Source organism: Fusarium flagelliforme (genome assembly GCF_020744385.1).
Source record: "Fusarium flagelliforme strain FIESC 12 MPI-CAGE-AA-0113 chromosome Unknown B0J16scaffold_1, whole genome shotgun sequence".
Lineage (NCBI taxonomy): Eukaryota > Fungi > Ascomycota > Sordariomycetes > Hypocreales > Nectriaceae > Fusarium > Fusarium flagelliforme.
In genome coordinates, this window is record NW_025763503.1 from 1,849,182 (window position 1) to 1,869,992 (window position 20,811).

The 20,811-nt window shown below is 48.9% G+C and overlaps 7 protein-coding genes and 1 non-coding gene across 8 annotated transcripts; 5 read left to right on the forward strand and 3 right to left on the reverse strand.

Annotated features, from left to right (window-relative positions):
• Positions 1–461: 461 nt before the first annotated feature.
• On the forward strand, positions 462–4,940 carry B0J16DRAFT_352130 (Indigoidine synthase A like protein-domain-containing protein; the record flags this gene model as incomplete). The annotated part of the gene is made up of 5 exons (XM_046129249.1): positions 462–767; positions 866–1,542; positions 1,595–1,882; positions 1,933–2,848; positions 3,147–4,940. The coding sequence occupies 5 exons, from the start codon at positions 462–464 to the stop codon at positions 4,938–4,940; spliced, it is 3,981 nt and encodes a 1,326-aa protein (XP_045988575.1).
• Positions 4,941–5,059: 119 nt separating this feature from the next.
• B0J16DRAFT_390837 (uncharacterized protein) lies at positions 5,060–5,588 on the reverse strand (the record flags this gene model as incomplete). Its single annotated transcript, XM_046131901.1, has 2 exons — positions 5,360–5,588; positions 5,060–5,257 (listed from the first exon to the last, which is right to left on the reverse strand). Exons 1-2 carry the CDS (start codon positions 5,528–5,530, stop codon positions 5,060–5,062), a joined length of 369 nt encoding a protein of 122 aa, XP_045988576.1. The 5' UTR covers positions 5,531–5,588.
• A 731-nt stretch (positions 5,589–6,319) lies between these two features.
• B0J16DRAFT_t6 lies at positions 6,320–6,414 on the forward strand. The gene has a single exon. It is a non-coding gene; the product is annotated as a tRNA-Ile (tRNA).
• A 3,418-nt stretch (positions 6,415–9,832) lies between these two features.
• On the forward strand, positions 9,833–13,990 carry B0J16DRAFT_9470 (uncharacterized protein). The gene has a single exon (XM_046134726.1). It carries the CDS (start codon positions 10,161–10,163, stop codon positions 13,824–13,826), a length of 3,666 nt encoding a protein of 1,221 aa, XP_045988577.1. The 5' UTR covers positions 9,833–10,160; the 3' UTR covers positions 13,827–13,990.
• Positions 13,991–14,750: 760 nt separating this feature from the next.
• Positions 14,751–15,863, reverse strand: B0J16DRAFT_9468 (uncharacterized protein). Its single transcript, XM_046134723.1, has 3 exons — positions 15,646–15,863; positions 15,414–15,594; positions 14,751–15,364 (listed from the first exon to the last, which is right to left on the reverse strand). The coding sequence occupies exons 1-3, from the start codon at positions 15,768–15,770 to the stop codon at positions 15,005–15,007; spliced, it is 666 nt and encodes a 221-aa protein (XP_045988578.1). The 5' UTR covers positions 15,771–15,863; the 3' UTR covers positions 14,751–15,004.
• Positions 15,864–16,002: 139 nt separating this feature from the next.
• On the reverse strand, positions 16,003–17,212 carry B0J16DRAFT_277921 (FAR-17a/AIG1-like protein). The gene is made up of 2 exons (XM_046123822.1): positions 16,492–17,212; positions 16,003–16,440 (listed from the first exon to the last, which is right to left on the reverse strand). Exons 1-2 carry the CDS (start codon positions 17,022–17,024, stop codon positions 16,266–16,268), a joined length of 708 nt encoding a protein of 235 aa, XP_045988579.1. The 5' UTR covers positions 17,025–17,212; the 3' UTR covers positions 16,003–16,265.
• A 172-nt stretch (positions 17,213–17,384) lies between these two features.
• Positions 17,385–19,527, forward strand: B0J16DRAFT_327066 (uncharacterized protein). The gene is made up of 3 exons (XM_046126065.1): positions 17,385–17,525; positions 17,579–19,239; positions 19,291–19,527. The coding sequence occupies exons 1-3, from the start codon at positions 17,459–17,461 to the stop codon at positions 19,426–19,428; spliced, it is 1,866 nt and encodes a 621-aa protein (XP_045988580.1). The 5' UTR covers positions 17,385–17,458; the 3' UTR covers positions 19,429–19,527.
• Positions 19,528–19,993: 466 nt separating this feature from the next.
• B0J16DRAFT_377404 (uncharacterized protein) lies at positions 19,994–20,603 on the forward strand (the record flags this gene model as incomplete). Its single annotated transcript, XM_046130841.1, has 4 exons — positions 19,994–20,097; positions 20,146–20,303; positions 20,358–20,393; positions 20,446–20,603. 4 exons carry the CDS (start codon positions 19,994–19,996, stop codon positions 20,601–20,603), a joined length of 456 nt encoding a protein of 151 aa, XP_045988581.1.
• Between the last annotated feature and the right edge of the window lie 208 nt (positions 20,604–20,811).

The window sequence follows — 20,811 nt, forward strand, 5'->3', positions numbered from 1 at the left end:
CTCAGGTATTGCTTAGAGCCTTCTGTAATCAGTTAGAGGGCATCCATTACCGACGGAGCCCTCCGACAGCGGTAGCCAAGGAATGCCGCTATCTCTCTGAGAAGTAAAGTAAAAGAATCCTTGTGGAGCTTTTTTATTTTATCATGACAGATGATATCTCACGATAGGCAAACCATTGAGTTTTTATTAGTTCTGTTCCGAGGCTCGTACGGGGAACTCCAGCGCTAACTTGCCCCTCCCCTCACTAAATATTAAGGTAAATTGGAACTATCTGGTCCAGTATTTATTTCAAGTCTGGGGCAGCTCACTTCAGCTTATCCTCATCAACAGCTGCATTCATCACTTCCGATCCATCACAATCCTACAATATGCGGTTGTCGAGCCTCATCTCTCGACATGGCTCCGTCCTGCGCCGCTGCGCCGGAGCCGGAACTCGGCCGATCTACCCTCAACGCCGTCTTATGAGCTCTTCCTTGGCTGGTGTAAAAGAGCTCCTCAAGGTCTCAGATGAGATCGCCGACGCTGTTGCCACTAACAAGCCTATCGTCGCCCTTGAGTCAACAATCTACACTCACGGAGCCCTGGGTAATGAGCTTGCTCTTCAGCATTCAGATCTTGTTCGCAGCAATGGAGGCATTCCCGCTATCATTGCTATCGTCGATGGTGTGCCTACTGTTGGTGCTACATCCTCTGATATTATACGCATGATCGAGAGTGGAAGCGCTGTTAAGGCATCTAGAAGGGACATCGCCTACATTGCAGGAATGGTAAGTCTATGAAAACTGAACAGGTCGTTGCATGCTATATATGCGGCTTCAAATCTCATTGGTATCAGGCCACAATAGCTGATTGGGACTCATCACAGGGCTTGGCCGGAAACAAAATTCATGGCGGAACTACCATCTCTGGGACTATGCTGCTGGCAAGACTAGCAGGCATCCGTGTCTTTGGAACTGGTGGCTTGGGTGGTGTTCACCGCGGCGGCCATGACTCAATGGACGTTTCTGCTGATCTCACTGAGCTTGGACGAACCCGAGTTGCTGTCATTGCCAGTGGCTGCAAGGGTTTCCTCGATATACCTAGAACCCTTGAGTTCCTCGAGACCCAGGGTGCCCATGTCTCTACCTTTTCCGATGGTCGATCAGGAAAGATCGACTTCCCTGCTTTCTGGGCTCGTGACAGTGGCATCAAGAGTCCTTCAGTCGTCCACACTGAGAGGGAGGCTGCCGCTATCATTCTTGCGCAGGAGAAGCTTGGCATCGAGTCAGGCTTGCTCTTCGCAAACCCCATTCCCGAGGAGTCTGGTGTTCCTGCCGCTGAGATGCACTCCTACATTGAGCAGGCCGTCAATGAGGCCAACGAGAAGGGCTTCACTGGAAGCGCCAACACCCCCTACATTCTGGGCAGGCTCAGAGAGCTTACAGGAGACAAGGCCGTTACCGCCAACAAGGCGCTGGTAACATCCAACATCACCCGGGCCACCAACATCGCTGTCGAACTCTCACGGTTGTTGTCTTCTGGTGCTGAGCCAGTCAAGACTTTGTAAGTGCAGCGATGAAAATGGTCTGGGACATATGTAAAATCTAATCCGTAGCTATAGCAATTCATTCCCAATCGCTCCTTCTGCTGCTCCTTCTGAGATCAAGGAACCCGAAGTAACGCCCGAGAGCAAAGCTGATATCCTCGTTGCCGGTTCCGTAGCTATTGATCTAAGCTGTGACTATGCTCCCAAGTCGGGCGACTCTTCGCCTGTCCTCCATACTTCCAACCCTTCCAGTATCAGCCAGTCTATTGGTGGTGTTGGCCATAACGTAGCGCTCGCTGCCCACTCTGTTAGCAAGCACGCACGGGTGAGACTCTGCAGTATGGTTGGTGATGATGTGTGAGTTTTGTTTTGACTAGAAGATATGAGCTGTGCTGATAAGATTGTAGTGCTGGCAAAACTGTCCTGAACGGACTTCAAGCTTCTGGCCTAGACACGACTTATATCCGCACACTTGGCAATGAATACCATGGCTCGAACAGAACGGCCCAATATGTCGCTGTGAACGATGCCAACAAGAACTTGGTCATGGCGATGGCCGATATGGGAATCTTCACACATCACTCATTCCCTGAGTACTGGAAATCCGCCGTACGAGGAACCAAGCCCAAGTGGTTAGTGGTGGACGGCAATTGGAGTGAGAGAGACATCCGAGCATGGCTCAAGGCTGGTCAAGATGAAGACTGTAAGATCGCTTTTGAGCCTGTGTCGACTGCCAAGTCCATGAACCTCTTTTGTCCCCAGAAAGGTCACCCCAAGCTTCGGGTCTTCCCTAAGCCCACAGTGAATATCGCATCCCCCAACAGTTACGAGCTGGCTGCTATGTACTCTGCAGCCCGCGACAACGGCTACTTTGAAGCTCCTGAATGGTTCGATATTATCGACGCTTTTGGCATGCGAGGCGCTCGGGAGCGCTTTGTTCATATCACTTCAGCAGAGTTGACTGATGCAGGTGTCCCTGTCCAGTCTGTTCAGCTACTTCCTTACATCCCTACTATCGTCACAAAGCTTGGCCCTCAAGGCGTTCTTCTTACAACTATCCTTGGCCGAGACGATCCCCGATTGAGAGACCCCGACTCTGAAGAGTACATTGTCGCGCGTTCAATGAGCCACCCAACCGTTGGTGGACTTTACATGCGGTTGTTTTCCGCTGCTGAAAGGGTTGACAACATCGTTTCTGTTAATGGTGTCGGAGATACTTTCTTTGGTGTCCTGATCTCTGGATTGGCGCAGGGAGGTAAAGTTGAGAATCTTATCGATGTTGCTCAGGCAGGCTCATGTTTGACTTTGAAGTCTCATGAGTCTGTGAGTCCCGATCTGCACCGATTGGAGTCTGTCTTGGCGCAAGCGGCGTCTCAGTAGTCGAGTATAATTTGGATATCATATGTAAAAAGCAATTGCATCTTTTTCAATTTATCAATTTCTTATTTTACTTCAAGAGGTTATACCGAGTTGATCTTCAGCCTTCTAAGTCCCAGTCCTCATGATTGGCCAGAGCCCCACCACACTACAAAATGATCAGCCTATCAGAGACAGTCGCGTACGCAAGGCTGATCGGACCCTCTAAAAAAATTCCATGCAGTAAACATTTCGCCCAAGCCAGAACCCGCAAACCTCACTTCGGTCGTCGAGACAAGACAAACCACAACCAAAAATGGCGCCACCACAAGATGAAGAAATGATGGATCCCTCCTCCTCCTCGGAGAGCGAGTCTCACTTTGAGTCAGAAGAGGAGGCTCCCAAGAGGAAGCCCACCATTGCGCTTTACGATAAGGACTCGGACGAAGAAGAGTTGGAGCGTCTTGTTCTAGGTAACAAGGCTGGTTTCCGCGCGCAATTGTTCAACAATGATGGAATTTTCAACGCTGGCTGGGACGATGCCGACGGCAAGGAGCTCCAACTCGTCGACCAGGATCCTGGAATGGAGGATGTTGAGGATGCGGACCTTTTCATGTTTGACACTGGCGCCGGCCCAGGCGCTGCACAGGTTACCAAGGCCGCAAAGGCAGCTGATTCAAACGCTGCTGTGTGGGAGGATAGCGACGACGATAGACTGGCGATCTCACTTGCTGGAGCCACCCGGTTACGAAAACTACGAAAGACAGAGGCCGAAGATCTTGTTACCGGAACCGAGTACAGCAGACGACTGCGACAGCAATACCTTCGATTGAACCCTGTTCCTGCGTGGGCGCGCGAAGCAGATGCACGAACGACCAAGCGAAGACGATCGTCTGCTGCTTCCGACTCTTCAGCAGATAGCGACTCGGACGAGGATATTTCTGCGCAGCCCATGGAGAAGTTCCTCCGCGACATCAACAGCCTGGCCGGAGCTGGATCTGCCAAGAAGACACGCCTACGACCCGAGGTCATTGATATCCAACGCACACGAGAAATTCCAGACCAACACAATGCGCCTGTCGAATGCCTTTCTTTCCATCCCGAGTTCCCTGTACTCATGTCCTCAAGCCGCGCCTCTGTTATCTACCTCCATCACATTGCGCCCGCCGCTCACCCTATACCCAATCCCCTGTTGACCTCCGTGCAAGTTAAGCAAGTCGACGTTCGACGAGCCGAGTTCTTATATCCCCAAGGCGACAAGATCTTCTTTGCCGGACGACGAAAGTACTTCCACCACTGGGATCTCAAGTCTGGAATTGTGCAGAAGACAACACAGATTCAGGGACATCAGAAGGAGCACAAGACTATGGAGCGATTCAAACTCAGCCCCTGCGGACGCTACATGGCGATTGTGGCGTCTACCAAGAAGGGAGGCGGTATTATCAACGTTCTAAGCACAACAACTTCACAGTGGATTACCGCCGCCAGACTATCAGGTCATGGCGGCATTGCTGATTTCGCTTGGTGGAGCACTGGAAACGGAATGACAATTCTCGGTAGGGATGGTCAAGTCGGCGAGTACAACATGGAGAGCCGCTCTTTCTTGGGTATTTGGCGCGATGAGGGCTGTGTCGGTGGAATTGTCCTGGCTCTTGGTGGTCATCACGGCCCAGAACAGTTGGGTGACGACCGATGGGTTGCCGTCGGTTCCAACAGTGGTATCACCAACATCTACGACCGCACCGAACTTCTCGACTTCAAGGCAGAGGACGTCACCATCAAGGAGCGCCCATCACCCAAGCGAGTCCTTGAGCAGCTTGTCACCCCTATCACAACCATCACCTTCTCTCCAGATGGTCAAATCATGGCTTTCGCAAGTCAGCACAAGAAGGATGCGCTACGACTGGTGCATCTTCCTACCTGCACGGTGTACCGTAACTGGCCTACCCAACAGACACCCATGGGAAGAATCACGTCGGTTGCGTTTGGAAATAAGAGTGATTTGTTGGCGGTTGGTAATGATTCAGGAAAGATTAGACTGTGGGAGATTATGAACTAGGTACTTAATGGGCATCATAAAAAAGGCGTATGGTTATCCACACTTTCTCTGTCCTTTACATGAGTGATCGATCCTACAAACAGTGTAAATTGGCGTTCGCCGCATATCCTCAGCATCCATCAGTGTTTTCCGAAAACCATCAGCTTCAACAACGTTCGCAGTGGGCTGCCCTGTGGCAGATTGCGCTTAGGGAAGAAAGCCTTGTTTTTCTTGGTCCATCGAACCAGTGCGTTTCTGCCTTTGAAGAATTTGACGTCGTTGGGCTTGTTCTCGCAATCTAAGAACTGGCAGATATTGACGTTAATACTCTTAAGAGCCTAAGCCAGGTCAGCACTACAACATTACGTCCTCGGCGTTCGTTGACTTGCATTTCGACATTTTGTCTTGCTTGGAAGATCGCCGGGAAGGCCCAAGTCGACACACAGTCTCTGGTGGTCTTGGAGAGTGCCTTTCTGAAAGTAGTTGTGCCATTTCTGCAAAGGCGAGAGGTGTATGCTACATGACTCAGATGATGCGGTAGGCGAAGGGTTCAAGACTTCGAAACCAGCATCAGACTCGTCATCTGAACCCCCATAGTTGAAGGTAGCCATCGGCAGTATCTTTGGAGGTCTGTTGGTTGGTGGGTGCTTGGTTCTTGGGGCTAATACGGTAGATCCTGGGTTGAGAAGAAGAAGAGATTGTCTCAAGGAGAGAATCTGAAGAGTTCCAAATACATTCATTCAGCCAGGAGTGTCGAAGACTGCTTTCTCGGGTGATTGGATGTGAATATCGCCATGGCGACATTCACCGTTGGCTTTACTGCAGGTTACCTCCCGTCAAAGATGCATGCTGCCGTCCATAGTCCATTCACCATACTGGCTTGGGTAACAGACGGGTAGTCGTCAAGATCGAAAGAGACAAATCATTGAACCAACTTATATCACTTTAGACGGACTTCTTAGGGTATCCATTGTTTGCACGTCTTAGGAAACAGCTTTCTCTAGACTATATGTCACAAATCCAGCCGCTGTATAGCTCAAACTAGATTGTCTCTCCAGAAAAGTCAGAGAGATGAAGCGTCAAAACTTGAGGGGAGCAAAATCTATCTTAAAGACTCGAAAGGATAAACGAGTATCAACCTTTGGTGCTTACACTACTGGCTGGGAGAATGATATACTTGCAAGGCCCTATCTTGTAGTACTTCTTTCGTTGCCGTATGGCAACAAGGTCCATAAACTCAGTCTCTTCTAAAAGATCATTTCACAACAGAAAGGAATATCGTAGACATATTTATTGAGATCGGGCCTCTTCTTAGACAGCGAAAGTCTTCCCTTGAGCACGACATTGTGAAGCCAGTGTTGTAGCGTGATACTGTCACTGCCTTCAACAACAGTTGATCGGCTTCCATAGCTCAGTTGGTTAGAGCGTCGTACTAATACTTCAATCTGAATATTCAGTGATGCGAAGGTCTCAGGTTCAAGCCCTGGTGGGAGCATCGCTCCAGCGCCGTTATCAACATTTCTTTTTGCTTTTCTACCTTTTGATGTTTTTATCTTTTCTTATTGTCTTGTTGCACGGCATCGCGAAGTTCAGTCGTGGTGTTTTTCTTTGTTACCAGAATAGAAAATTCGTGGCGGGAGCACCCGCTCAAGGAAGGTAGCTACAGAGAGCTTCCTTCCCAAGTGACAATTAAAGTTTATTATGGTAGAGTGATTCACTTACCCTACAACATCAAGCAATAACCACGATCTGGCATTGCGAAAGATATTATATCTGGTATGCTAGTAGCTTATGATCAGATTCGTTCAAGATATCCCAGAACGGTCCTTACCTTATTCTGACATTGTTCTAAAGGTAGGGCAATAATGACTAAAACCTGGTCGATATGCAGTATCCCAACTGGCTCAGAGGCATTGTGACCTGGGTCAGCAATGAATCAAGGACAGCCAACTTGCTTTCCTCTCTTCTGTCGTCTCAATCGGGATTTGAATTTACTCGAGAGGACAAATTCATTATCTTGTTGAAAATTCAACAATACTACCGACCCTGGCCGGGTTCAACCGGCCTTGAATTATCTCAGTTGGTGACCGTTACAGCGACTTACATGCAGTCACTGCACAAAACCCCTGCTTGAAATAAAGCTGTGGATCGCATTTTCTATAAGCGGCTCACTGTCCACTGTTCCGGACGAAAGCCGAGAGAATGGGCTGGGATTTCGCTTCCGGTCTATGGGGACGGCGTATGCGGGCAAGTTCATGTACGTACTTAACAGGATGGAGCCGGCCGCCGATGCGGAGGCCATTGACTACGAAGGATTTTATTATTGACATGATGTACGTGCTCGATAAACATCACGAGATGTCAAAAGGTATTAATGCCGGGCGTGACCGGATGTCTGTAGGGTAAGAGAGCCAACGCTGACCTGAGATTCCGGAATGAATCGGGAGGAATATAGACAAGGATGTGATGATAAGGCCATTGTATTGAATACGGGATGTTCTTGGGTTAGAGGCCTTCCGTTTAATACGTGTCCATTACGGATGTGGTAGTGTAAGCTGCGTCTCGAAACAAAAATGATAGACTTGGTTGACCTCAATTGGGTGAGTAGTCGCTGTGAGTGATTTCACGACGGCCTCATCAGAGCTCATTGAAGCGGAAACCGTGAAGTAGTTCTCAATCGGAATTAGTGCTGCAACCTGCAATGCACGATGCACAATGCGAATACAGAGACTGTACATAAATGCCGCCGGGGAAGCCTGGTATGGAGTGCGCAAGCGTGGTCTGACTTCAGCGAGTTGGATGGAAGTAGACCCAGCGGCAATGGTGAACAGATTCGCCAGTGGCCAGATCTTGATGCAGGATTACGGCAGGACTCTTTTCAGGTGAGATTGCCTTGGATTTGTTTCTTGTATTGTTGGTCATTACAGTAATGGTTGTCATCCAACAAGATCGGAACAGTTGGCAAGTCAATGTGAATGCATAGTATCGACGATCACTTGAGTGTAGAAGGCCTTAAGATTTGATAGTCTCCCAAAAACGTCCATTCAGCTCATCGCCAACAGCAGCATCAGGAATGAAGTGGTGCGCATGGTAGGGCTTAGAGTTCAAGATTTGGGCCGTGATTGGTCGGATGCCGCTTTGTCATATTTAGACGACAGCTCTTGAAGGATGTTTGACGATCACCAGCTGCTGAAGGAGGACCGTGAGTTCGAAAAAGGAAATTGAAGGGGAAATCAGACGATCAAATACAATACACAACCAACCAATCTGCCGAAACCAACGAGAGAAGGTTCGACAAGGCTGGCTGACCCCGAAATGCCTGATTAGTCCGTCATATGCATGCATGGGACTCATCTCACGAGATATTTGGATCCAACGAGAATTCCCCCATTTACGGCATGTCAGCTGTGATCTCCAAAAGCTGACGTCTAGAAGAATGATGTCGCTTGCGCTGTTAAGCGAGTGCAAGGGTTCATATTATGGATCCGATGAAAACCTTCTTCCCCTGGTTCAACTGCCAGGAATGAGGCTACTGAATATGCAGAGATTCATCATAGGTAAAACAGCACTCTCATCATCATCCCTTGCATACAGTACCCTGACCGAACAAACTGAGGGCACAAATCATAGTGAAGAAGAGGCCAGAAAATTTGATCTGAGACAAGCAGCAAGCAGCTCTAGCTTGAGCCCAAATCTGAGTCTGCATCCTGGCATTTTTCTAGTCAAAGACCTCACTTTTATTATCGAATGATAAAGGAATTAAAAGACCAGGGTCAAATGTTCGACTTGAATAGTGGAGGCAAACGGATGCGAAAACCCCACTGAGGCGCCCATAAGCTTGGGCCAACCTCCAACTTCCAGGGGTCGTTGCAAGGTTATCAACCCGCACTAGCAGAGCTAAGCTTGCTAAGTAACTATGACTTGCACACAAATGCAGGAGGCAGGTGCGTTGCGTGCTATCGGTATCGGATCTCCATAGCCGTTTATACCAAGTGGAAAGCTCGATTTTGTCGTGGGGTCAGTGGGTATTCGCATTTGTAGGAAAGAACCACCTAGGTACTGAGGGAAAGAAGAATTTTAGAAGGAACTGAGAAATGGAAGGAAGGCTACAGTGATCTAAACCGTCAACCTCAGCAACTTAACTGCTCCTTGAATAACATCATCAGGAACTGTCCGAGGCTGAGAAAGATCGTCCATCATATAAATCAAACATGTCACGCCATAGCCATCAGCCAGATGTCCCAAAGAACAGGGTCTCAGGTCTTGCGCCCTCCATCCCATCTCACGCCCAGCTCGCCGTGGCATGATCAACCAGGTCTACCAAGAATGCACGGAAGTCTACGAAGAACCACCCCCAGCGGACCCCCTCCCCGCCGGCGCGTCCCGGTAGAGAATTGCTGGACCATGACAAGTTAACAGTCCACTTTGTGAAAGGCTCTGCGAGATGCGCCGGGTCGTGGGCAATCTGCCTTGGAGGAAATCGGTCCATGGGTTACCACTATGAGCATTGCCCATTCCAGGACGGCCGGCAACAGTTACGGATAGAGAAGAAGAAGCAACACTATCGTCAAGCAAAGAATCTTTAAAAAGACCCGCCACGCTTCATACGCCGTGCAAGGCGGTTTCCCCTCCCCCCTCATGTTCACCAGTGAAAACCCATATTTTGCTCTTCGCGATCGTCTCAGACATTATTAGTGCTTCAATCTCTTTAACTTAGCTCGACCAGCCACAGCCTTTTCACACGGCAACATCTCTGTCCGTATACGGTCACAGTCGACGGTCCATTCTACTTGCGCCAACGCACATCCCTGGAAACGCCCTATCACTCATTGATCCAACCTACCATCTATCTACCTATCGATAGACATTTCGTTGTCTGACCTAACGAAGTATCCAAGACTTTTGGTCTCCGCCTGCACCTGCGTCTTAGTCGATCCCTCCCAGGTTGCAATCAGTAACCCCGCCGCCCAGTCTTGATTGCCTTGGCCTTTACTTTTTGTTGCGCCCGGCCTCACGACTCTAATCTTTTCTTCCTCGACATCTCTTCCTTTTTGAGTTTTCTGTTGTAATCGAAAACCTCCGTGTACGATCTCACTTTCTGCACACGGCAGTATACATCTGAACGGTTTTCAATGGAAACCTTGTACCATTGAGTACCAAAACTCTTATCGCATCGTCCACTTAAACGGCAGTCGAAAAACCCAACGCTGGAAACCGGTTGTTATAAGAGGCTGACCCAATATGCCCCTCCGGCGGTCAAGTAACTCGGCCGATGGCCATTCTTCACCCTCATTCTCTTTGTCAAGTACCAAGCGTCGGTTCCCTCTTCTAAGTAGGAGAAAAACCCGACATTCAGACGTTTCAGAAGCCTCTGTTCCTTCTGTGGTATCACCACCTGCGTCTCCTTCACCTCAAAAAGTTACCAAACCTGGACTTCGAGTACATGTCGAAGTCAAGTTCGAAGGTCAACAGGCCTCTGAACATGTCCGCGACTATGCATCTTCATCGCAACTAAACGCTACGGATCGCATCTGTCAAGCGCTTCTTTCACGCCTACAGCATTGCTCATCGGAGCTTATCACACGCCATGATAGCAATGCGCTTGACCCGCTTCGCAAACCACACCGTGATGTGAAACCATTGCGATATCGCATCACATACCGTGTTGAGCGCGATGGTATCAATCTTGTGGAAAAGTCGTTGCGCTCTTTCCAGGAGTATGAGTTGACACATGATGATACTCGCGAGGTTGTTGCTGCTACCGACCGGATTGTCGGCCTATTCTTAGTGCGCCACGACCCCGGATTTCGATGGTCTGAGTCCCCCGAGACTGAACCGGCCAGCCCTGAGTCCGAGTCCGAGTCCTTTCGGCCGTGCACCGGCCGACCTCAATCCATGGCTTGCATCCCCCGGTCCCATTTCGTTCACGATTCTCAGAAATTTGAATTCGTTTCTGGATATTCCGTTGAGCTTTTCCTGCGCAGTCGTTGCGCCACCCGCTATCCAGAAAGCCGAAACGCCTCCATCAAGATTGACAGTCGTCAGCCTTCACCTTTGCCTCTTCTGCTTGGTGAAGAGTTGACAACTCGAGTGTCGAATCTCATTATTGATCCCGTCGACGCCTGGAAACGAAAATTTGACAAGCGGCATAAGTCTTGCGCAGGTCTAGAAGGTAGCGGTGGCTGCTCCCATATCGAGGATGGAGCCGTGGACATTATGGTCAAGGTCCGCAACCACATTGGCCCTGACTATACCTACTTCTCCCACCGTATCCAAACGAGCAAGGTCCTCTTCAATGACCACAATGGCCGTGACTTTGACGAGTTCGCCAACCAGGTCAAGGCAAAATTGGAGAAAGCTCGCGATATGACAGACAAGTCAATGCGCTCTTTGGATGATCTCATTCTTACCATTCACGAGTTGCGTGGTAAGAACTGGTCTGTTCACGAGCCTTTTGTTGTCCGGCTCGACCCAACGGTTACATACTGTCGTCAAACGATGGAAGCCGTCATGGAGCGCCTTCAGACAGGTATAAGCAATGTTCTCGAGCATCACGAAGATGCTCTTGCTACCATGACCGTCCACAAGCGGGGCCATCTCATCTTCGATGGTTTCCTGGATGGTGCTGGCGGTGATGACAACGTGCATTTTGAAAAGTTTGCGACCCCTGACCTGGAACGCAAAGCTTTGGAGGCACAATTGAAAGAACGTATTCGTTCAGATATCACAATGCTTTGCAGGGACACCTGCGCGATTGACTGCCCCGAAACACTGCCTAACTTGCGGTTCAAGGCAAGCGGGACTCATGCGTCTTCCCTTGGAGCAGGTTCGTCGGTTAGACCTGCTTTGTCGACAGCAGGTTCATCTGTCGCGCCAACTACACCTTCACTTGCTGCCTCTCCTCTCCTACGCCAAGCTTCTGAGGCTTCTTTCAACGGATCTTTTGCTAGCAGCCATTCTGATAATCCACTTGTCAAGAAGGTTGCAATGCAAAATTTGAGAGACTCTGTCGAGCCTCCTTCGACACCAGTTACCCCACAACACGACTTGCGCCGGGTTCCTTCAGGCGTTGAGATGGCCAAGAAGCATGGCTACATGTCTGATTTCATGGCAGACGACGAGAACCAGTCCGAACCCCCGTCTACTCCAAGCCTGGTAGATACTGATAGCATAAGCCCTCGAGACAGTGTAGTCGCTACCCCGTCGCGGCCCACGGCCCATGACCAGTCCAATGAGGGACTGCGGATCGTCGACGATGGACGAAGAATCATCTACCAAGAGCAATCTGACATGGATGCTATCGCGAGTGGCATGGTTCAATTTCACCGTCCGATTACCGATGATGATGAGCCAATTCAGCTCACCAAGGACAAGCCGCTCGAGGATTCTGAGAAGAAACTGGCTATTCAGTCACCCGATGCTGGCACAACCGGTCTATTAGGTGATGTAGATGAAATCGCCAAGTCGAAGGTGGATGAGTCTGTTGCATCTCAAGAAGAAACAAAACCTACAGCTCCCGCAACATCTGAGCTTCAGGAGCCTGATGTGATTATGGAGAAACTTCCAACCGCTGTCCCAGAGCAGTCCATGGAACAGGAGGTCTCCACCTCTGAGGAACCAGCGGTTGAGGCTGCTCCTGAGGAGAGCGTCATGGGTATTCTTACTCTAAAAGATGAACAGTCTGAGGCCGAAGATCTGCCTCATGAGTACTCGACTGAGGTTGAGGTAAACTCAAAGTCTGAGACGAGCTTTGGAAGTACTCCTGCAGCCAGCACCCGGGAGGAGGCTGAGAAACCAGAGACACAATTGTCCAACGCTTCTGACGTGCCGATACCTAAAGCCGACACTGTTAGTGTTGAGAAGTCTTGTGCTACAGACATTGACACTGCACAGCAAACAATCGATGTTTCTGTGTTGACTTATTTCCCCAAGCCTCCTTCAATCCACTCTTACAATGACGAGGTCAACCGCAGCGACGAGAAAGAGGAAGATTTCAAGAACTACCCAGTCCAGGTTCCGGCTCCTGTCGTGAAGGAACCTCAGGAGCTGCTTCAGGCCAACAACTCGCAAACTGTTGGAGGAGCGTCAACCTCGAGCGACTCTGGTGTCTCAATGCAGGAGGGTGTGAAAGACCAGGAGGTCCAACCCATGCGTGGATCAGAAAACTTTGAGATTACTTCTCTACCTCCTGTTACCACGACCACTGCTCAGGAACCTGCAATCGCAGACGATGCGGAGATCGAGGATCAGAAAGCGCAGGTGGCAGATGCGGTCCCCGAGCCTTACCACGAGATGATTACCCATTTCCTTGAGACCGTCCCAGAAGATACACTTCTTGAGCCTGCTGCCACAGTCACTGAGGACGTCCAGGTTGTATCAACCGAGTCGCCAAAGTCACATGAGGAGACCACTAGACTTAGTGAGCGTCCTCTTATGCCGACCATTGCTTCAGCACCCCCAGAGAGGATGCCCCTCCAGAGAGATTTCTTCCCCGACCCAGAAGCAGACGAGGAAAAGGGACCCGAGACACCTCGAAAGTTTGACGTCTTTGACTTCTCTGACTTCTCCGACGCTCTCTCGCGACCTCGGACCAGGCCTCGTACCAATACGCTTCCTGGGCGCCGGTACTCAACAGCCCTGACTCTCGAGATCGATCTGAAGGCTCATAATGATCCTGAAGAGGAGGATTCGCCCACTGACTCGCCTCCTAAGAGTGCCAGCGGCGACTGGCGTCCGTATACGCTTCATCATCGTCAGCCTTCCGCCGGTTTTGTCGGATTGCCTGACCAGCGTCGCCTGCATTCTGTTGGTCTCCGCAGCGCTGTACTGCCATACCGCTGGCAGCAAATGCGACGTGAACAAGCTCTTTTGGAAGGACGACCAGGCACATCGCATAGTGAGGCCTAGGTTCGAACCCGAGTCATGGTCCAGATTTAGATTTTCACACCCCCAGGACTCAAGTCCAGCCAATCTTGCAAACAAGAACAAAACAAATTCACTATTGGGTACGGAGGAACGGATGGGATAGGAAGACAAGGAAAGGCAACTAGCCAGTCAGTCCAGAGATGGCATGGTTTTGGAAACGGCGTTCTGGTTGAAGTTTTTGTTCATGCATGCAAAGCATTTTAGACCTAAAGCATGGCATAGTATTTGAGGATACCATTTCAGAAGTTTATATAACGATTGTATATTTTGACGAACTTGTAGCCCATTCATCTGTGATCTGTTGACATGTTCAGAGATGAGGGTATCCCACATACCCGGCATGGTAAATGCTTCCATATACAAGTCTCTCCGTTGAAGCTGTGTCCTGGATAGGTGACGTTGACTTGCTACTAAGCATCTTCGTATCTAATAGCATAGTGAAGCGCGAGCATGTTGAGACCTGGCTTGGTACGTGTATAGACACCAAAATCGGGGTTGGATGATGGGCACATAAATCCGCCTTCAGAGTCAGAATGTCAAGAGGAGTAGATACAAAGATAACGCGACGAGCCTTAGTAGACTTCTTGAGTAACGGGATGAAACCATTTGTCAACAGTGTGGTGTCAATGCCGTTGGTGTTGTAGACAGTCATTTGAGCTCCAGTAAAGGTATACACAAGTCGTAGGCTGAAACGGCACTGTGCTGACGAGGGTTCCAAGACGATCGAGTCTACCACCAGCGGTTTTGACTGCAATGGTGATGCGGCGAATGAGGGAAAAGACGTTGTAGCCTTACGCTTGGAGGAAAGATGTTGCCTCCTCAACGACTTCTGGGTGATGGTCAGAGGCAATGTCTCTTATTCTCACTGGGGAGATTCCTCGTGGGTTTAAAACCGATGGTTTTGTTTGCACCCGTGACTAGGGCAATGGTAGTACCAGGAGGGGACTTGACAAGCTGTATAGTCCAGGCGAATATAGTCGATATAGCCTGATCTTGCGCCGATCATGCCAATGCTTTTTCTGAATGCCAATACCAGGGTATGTGCTGTTTAAGATAGCAGCCGCCATGTTGCAGCCTCACCACTGAAGCTGTCAAAATACAGAGTGTGCATTCCGGTACAGACCGCCTTGAGTTGTTGTTGTTAGGTTGGGCCAAATATCTCAGACAAGCTCAGCATCCCCGTCGTCGACCATATGCTTTGCGCTGGACCATCGCATGATGAGAACATCGCCATTCTCAGCAGGTAGAGTAATGTCAGCATCTGTTCCTCTACCGTGGACGTCCTTCTCTCTGAGCATGCGGATAAAAACAGCTGTGTCAAGGTCTGGTGAGTCGATCATGCTGATGTTGCCTGCTGTATCGTTGAGGTTCTGAAGTTGTTGGGGGAAAGATGACAGAAACGATGAGAGGTAGTGATTATGCAAAAGAGCTTGGTGTCGTGTGGCGTAGGCGACTTCTGTAGGAGACATTCTGTCTCTGAGCTCTTGGCTTGAAAGGTAGTGCAAGGTGTGCTTGTCGATCTAAGGAGAGTTAGTCTGGTAATTTTGCTAGAGTCTATGGTTTATTGACCTTTGCGATACGAGCCCGCAGGAAACTTCTCACAAGGAACTTGTACCGCTCAAGCTCAGTCTGGATAACGATGAGGGCAAAGTTGGTCTTCGGATCCATATCACCCGTCATATCCTCCACTTTTTCGATCTGAGACTTGATGCGGGCATTGACTCGATCAAAGAGTCCATCAGTCGGCCATCTGTAGCTTATTAGAAACTTTCATATTCGTTCGGTAACAGTGAGAACCTACTCTAGAAGCTCAGGGGCTGATCTCTCGGCGATCCAGAGACGCGTCAAAGCCTGCAGGTCGCGTGTTTCATTGGGAACGCCATGAGACGTGGGGTCAACTTGACGAAGGATCTCTTCAATATCCATGGTTATGTATTTTGTTTAGCAGGGCTGTGGATTGAAGGCTCTGGTGGTGAAAGTGCAATGTCTTGATGGAGCTTGGCTGTTGATGTGGTGGAAGTTTTGGTGGGGTTTGCTTGGTTTGGAGCACTGTTTCTGTGAGCGGGGCAACTCACTCACTGTTCCTTCCCGAGTTTGCTTCCTTTTAGTTACAGAAGCTGCCATCGATTGTCATGACTCCCATATCAGTTGTAAATTATTCGAGCATAATGTATTTCAATTATATTACTATAAGGACTACAGTATGAACTTTTAAAATATGCATTGAAAGCTTCTGCTCCATTGCCATCTCCAACTGCGCTATACTAATACACAAAAAGCATAGATACAATAGGAAGTCTTACACTGCACAGACTTATAATCTACTGGTATAATGCAAGATGGCAAACATCTTATATCCCCATGAATTTTATCAGTGAATAATAGCATCCTAATTGTTGTCTTTGCATCGGTGTCAATGAATCATTGAACCTGCTTAAGAGGCTTGTGGGCTTCTTTCTGTGCGGTCTCATAACCATTGACTCGTCCATACAGCCACTTGAGGCCTGATGCGGAAGCGACAATCAAAGCAGCTGCAAAAGTGAAGAATGCAATCCGTTGGCCCGTAGTAAGAAGTTCAAACAGAGGGTAAGGGTACCTATTAATGATGTAAGCATGGCATGTCTAAATTTTGACCATGGAAACTCACCATCCGTTGTGACTATAGCAATGCTCAACCCAGAACCAGTAGGCAAATGTAAAGACTGTACTGAGTGCCATCATACTATAAGCTGGGATAGTCCATGGAGGACTGAAGAAGAGAAGATCGATAGTCAAGAAAACTGCAGGTGCGAGATGGAATCCCACATCCGGGAGAATGTCGATGTAGAACTCGTCAGGCATGAGCAGCTTCGAGTCGACGAACTTGATACCCCAGTACAAGATGGAGATAACGACTTCAACTGGTGTAGCGAGAACAGCGATGTAGTTCTTGACCTGGAAGAGAGTACGGCTCTTTGTGACATCAGCCGCAGCACCGAACATGAACGCAATCATTGACGCCGCAAGGCCAAGGATTGTCAAGAATTGGAAGTGCCATCCGTAGGCTTTTGCGATAGGAACGTCCCATTGTTGGAGGAACATGAAGTTATAGTTGAAGGAGGCTATGCCGAGAAGGTGGACGGCCAGCGAAAGACCCCACGAGGGCGATGACAACTTTTGGAGAGGATGTTGAGACGCCATGTTGGTGAAACCCGATGAGGTTATACAGACAAGTCTCAGTGTTAACACAAAAGGTGAAGAATTCGAACAAGTTTAGGTGAAAGTTGTCCAGTCTATTAATATTCACATGACTTCTATAGGTACATAAAACAGAAGAACAAGGAACCATGCCCGAGCCGGAGTCTCGGAGCTCATCAAGTCCCGTTTTCCAACATTCATGACCTCAATGTGGATCTCAGACCCTTTGAAGGAAGCTTCCATTTCCATGCAAGGTGGAGCATTGGAGGACAGCCACACTTTAAGGTCGCGCCACACGAGGCTGTGTTTGCCCAGACAACAATCTTATCCTGTCGCAAACTGTAGATCTACCAAAAGATACATCTGCAAGCTACCAATTTGTCGCGATATCTATAATTACCTGATTCAAGTTTCTTTGACCAGGCAAATATCTCAAAATGACTTCAGATGATGACAATCGCTCGCAGAAGCGAAACCACTCTGAATTTCGCGACGATGCTTCAGGTACGAAATACAATCCATCGCGTGCCTCTTAACCATACTGACAATACCCATAGACAGCTCCTCTGACGATGACATGGGCCCTCAGCTACCCTCTCAAGCCCCCAAGAAGAAAAGACGAGTCCTCCCCCACGAAAAGCTTTACGTCGCCGCCCTACCCAAGTCGGCTCGCTATTCCAAGTCTCTTATGCACAAGGAGCAAATCCTCTTTGCGACATGGACTCCCCTGACGGAATTTCTCATCACATCGTCGATAGACGGTGTCGTCAAGTTCTGGAAGAAGATTGCGCAAGGCATTGAGTTCGTCAAGGAGTTCAAGGCTCACAATGGCGAGATCAAGGCGGTTTCAGTGAGCAATGATGGCCGAAGCTTTGCGACTATTGGCGAGGACGAAACAGTCAAGATCTTTGATGTTATCACATTTGATCTGCTGTCTATGATCCCTCTCAACTATGCTCCCAACTGCGTATGCTGGGTTCACAGAAAGGGCGCCTCCTTGCCGCTTCTGGCCGTTTCCGAAAAATCGAAGCCCCTGATACATATTTATGACGGAAGAGGAGAGAATGAAGAGCCCATTCACACAATCAAGGGCTTACACAGAAAGCCTGTCCATTTAATGGCGTTTAACGAGGCATACGACTGTGTGGTTTCGGCAGACGAGGGTGGCATGCTTGAGTATTGGCGACCAAGCGGCAACTACGAGAAACCCGAGGGGGTTTTCGAGTACAAGAGCTCAACAAACCTGTTCGATTTCAAGAAGGCAAAATCCGTCCCCGCAAGTCTATCGATCTCACCCAATGGCAAGAGCTTCGTTGCCTTTTCTTTACCGGATAGAAAGATTCGCATGTTCGATTTCGCAACCGCCAAATTACATCGCGAATACGATGAATCTCTGCAGGTCGCTGAGGAAATGCACCGAGCAGGAACAGGGGCTGCTAAGCTGGATAATGTCGAATTTGGGCGTCGAGCTGCCCACGAGAGAGATATCGAATCGGAAACGCTGAAGGACAAGTCAAATGTTATCTTTGACGAGTCAGGCAACTTTATTATTTACGGTTCTATGCTGGGAATCAAGGTCCTCAACACATATACCAATCAAGTGGTCAAGGTGTATGGTAAGGATGAGAACTTCCGGGCTGTCAACATCGCCATCTACCAAGGACAACCTCAGAAGAAGGGAATTACGACAGTTGAAATGGGTGCTTCTAGTAACCCTCTTTTGCAAGAAGCAGAAACCAGAGATCCAATCTTGGTTGCAACAGGTGTCGGCAAAGTGCGTTTCTATATGTTTACGAACGAGGAGGATATCTCTAAGTCGACACGAGATGTTCAAAACGAAAAGCCCACGATGCTGGGCCACAAAAAGGACGCCAAGGCCAAGAAGACTGAAACTGGTACCGGCGCTGTTATTCACACGACATATGGTGACATCCACATCCGTCTATTCCCCGACGCGGCACCAAAGACTGTTGAGAACTTTGTCACACATTCCAAGAATGGCTATTACAACAACACAATCTTCCATCGTGTAATCCGAAAGTTCATGATCCAGGGAGGAGATCCTCTTGGTGATGGAACTGGTGGTGAGAGTATCTGGGGTCGTGAATTCGAGGATGAGTTTAGTAGTCTCAAGCATGACAAACCGTTTACGGTGAGCATGGCCAATGCAGGACCCAACACCAATGCCAGTCAGTTCTTTATCACAACAGAAAAGACAGTAAGTTACTCTCCGTGCTTTTGTGGAAGAATATCAGCTAACCCCTGACAGCCCTGGTTGGATGGAAAGCACACAATTTTCGGTCGTGCCACACAAGGGTTTGATATCATTCACAAGATCGAGAACGTGCGGACACACAAGGAAAAGCCTGAGGAGGATATTAAGATTCTCAACATTGATGTTATATAGTAACAACTGGTTATAAAGGATTAGAGTGTAATAAGAGGAACATACAAAGCCCATCACAGCGGACTATAGAATAAGTTACAATTATTTTCTCAATGTTGCACATGTAATTCAACGCTTCTGCCCCTTGCAGCAGAAGAAACTTTACTGGATTGTATCGAACAAGTTCAATTTGCAAGAAGTGTATACGAGCTCCCATGTAGAAGAGGTAGGCTGCCGTTTTACGGGTCCTGACAGACAGTTGAAGCTGGGAAAGCTAGCTTTTATGGATCCTTCATCCTTCTGGTATCGTTACATGGTGTTCATGTAAGTGGAGGGACCCAGGCTGACATTCTCCATAACTGCGTCCGCGGCTTAACCCGCGGCGCTCTTTACTCACGGACTTGAGGCATCGTGAGATTACTTTCTTCTCCTTCCAAGAGAAGAAATTTCTCCAGAATACGATGGGGCAGGTGATGGAGCGAGATTCGCCATGATCAGACATAAATACCGTGGCCAGCTTTGCTACTTGTTATAGGTACCATTCTACCAGCATTGCTCCATTCGCCATTTTAGGAAACTCAGCATCATGAAATTCACTGTCCTCGCTACAGCCGTGCTGGCTACATTTCTGCCAGCCGCTCAAGCTGACTTCGATATCTTCAAGGTCGATCACAAGAAAGGCGGCTTTGTGTTGGAATCGTGACAGATCTGGGATCGAAATCAGCCAAACACTTGCAGCTCAGTCTTTGATCGGGAGTTTTTCCCCGACACATACGATGCCAGCGGTAGTAAGACTGGCGTCCGTTGCAGGGGAGCATGCGGTTTCCTAGGCCCTACTCGAGACATCACGCAGCTGGAGATGAACTTCCGTCACAAAGCCCCGGTGTACCATTGGAGTAGGTCTTATAGCAACCCAGAGTAAGAGGAGAGACTGACAATCGCTTTTATAGCCATCTACAAAGACCGCAACTACCGCATGTATGGACGTAAGTACATTTCACAGTCTTGAGAGAGCTTACCGCTGATCAGTCTGAACAGTCGACGGAAAGAAATATGGTGATTGCTACGTCACTACAGGCAACGACTACGATTGCAAACGAAAGTATGACATTGGATTGCAAAGTGAAACAGTTCATGGATACCGCAAGTTTCACTGCAAGACCAGCTTCACGGCTGGGAAGATTTTAGGGCTCTAGAACAAGAAGGGAGGTGTTGACTTTCTGGATCAGACAGGAATATCAGACTCGGGAGGATATAGATTCAAGGGAACCCTCAGAGTGAAGTTGTCCGGGGAGTGAAGAGAGGGTTTTCATCCGGCCTCAAAGCTCTCTGGCACGGTTTCCCACTTCAGTATATAGTGCAGATATATAAGAAGTTGACAGTTGAAAGTCCAAGCAACGTTGT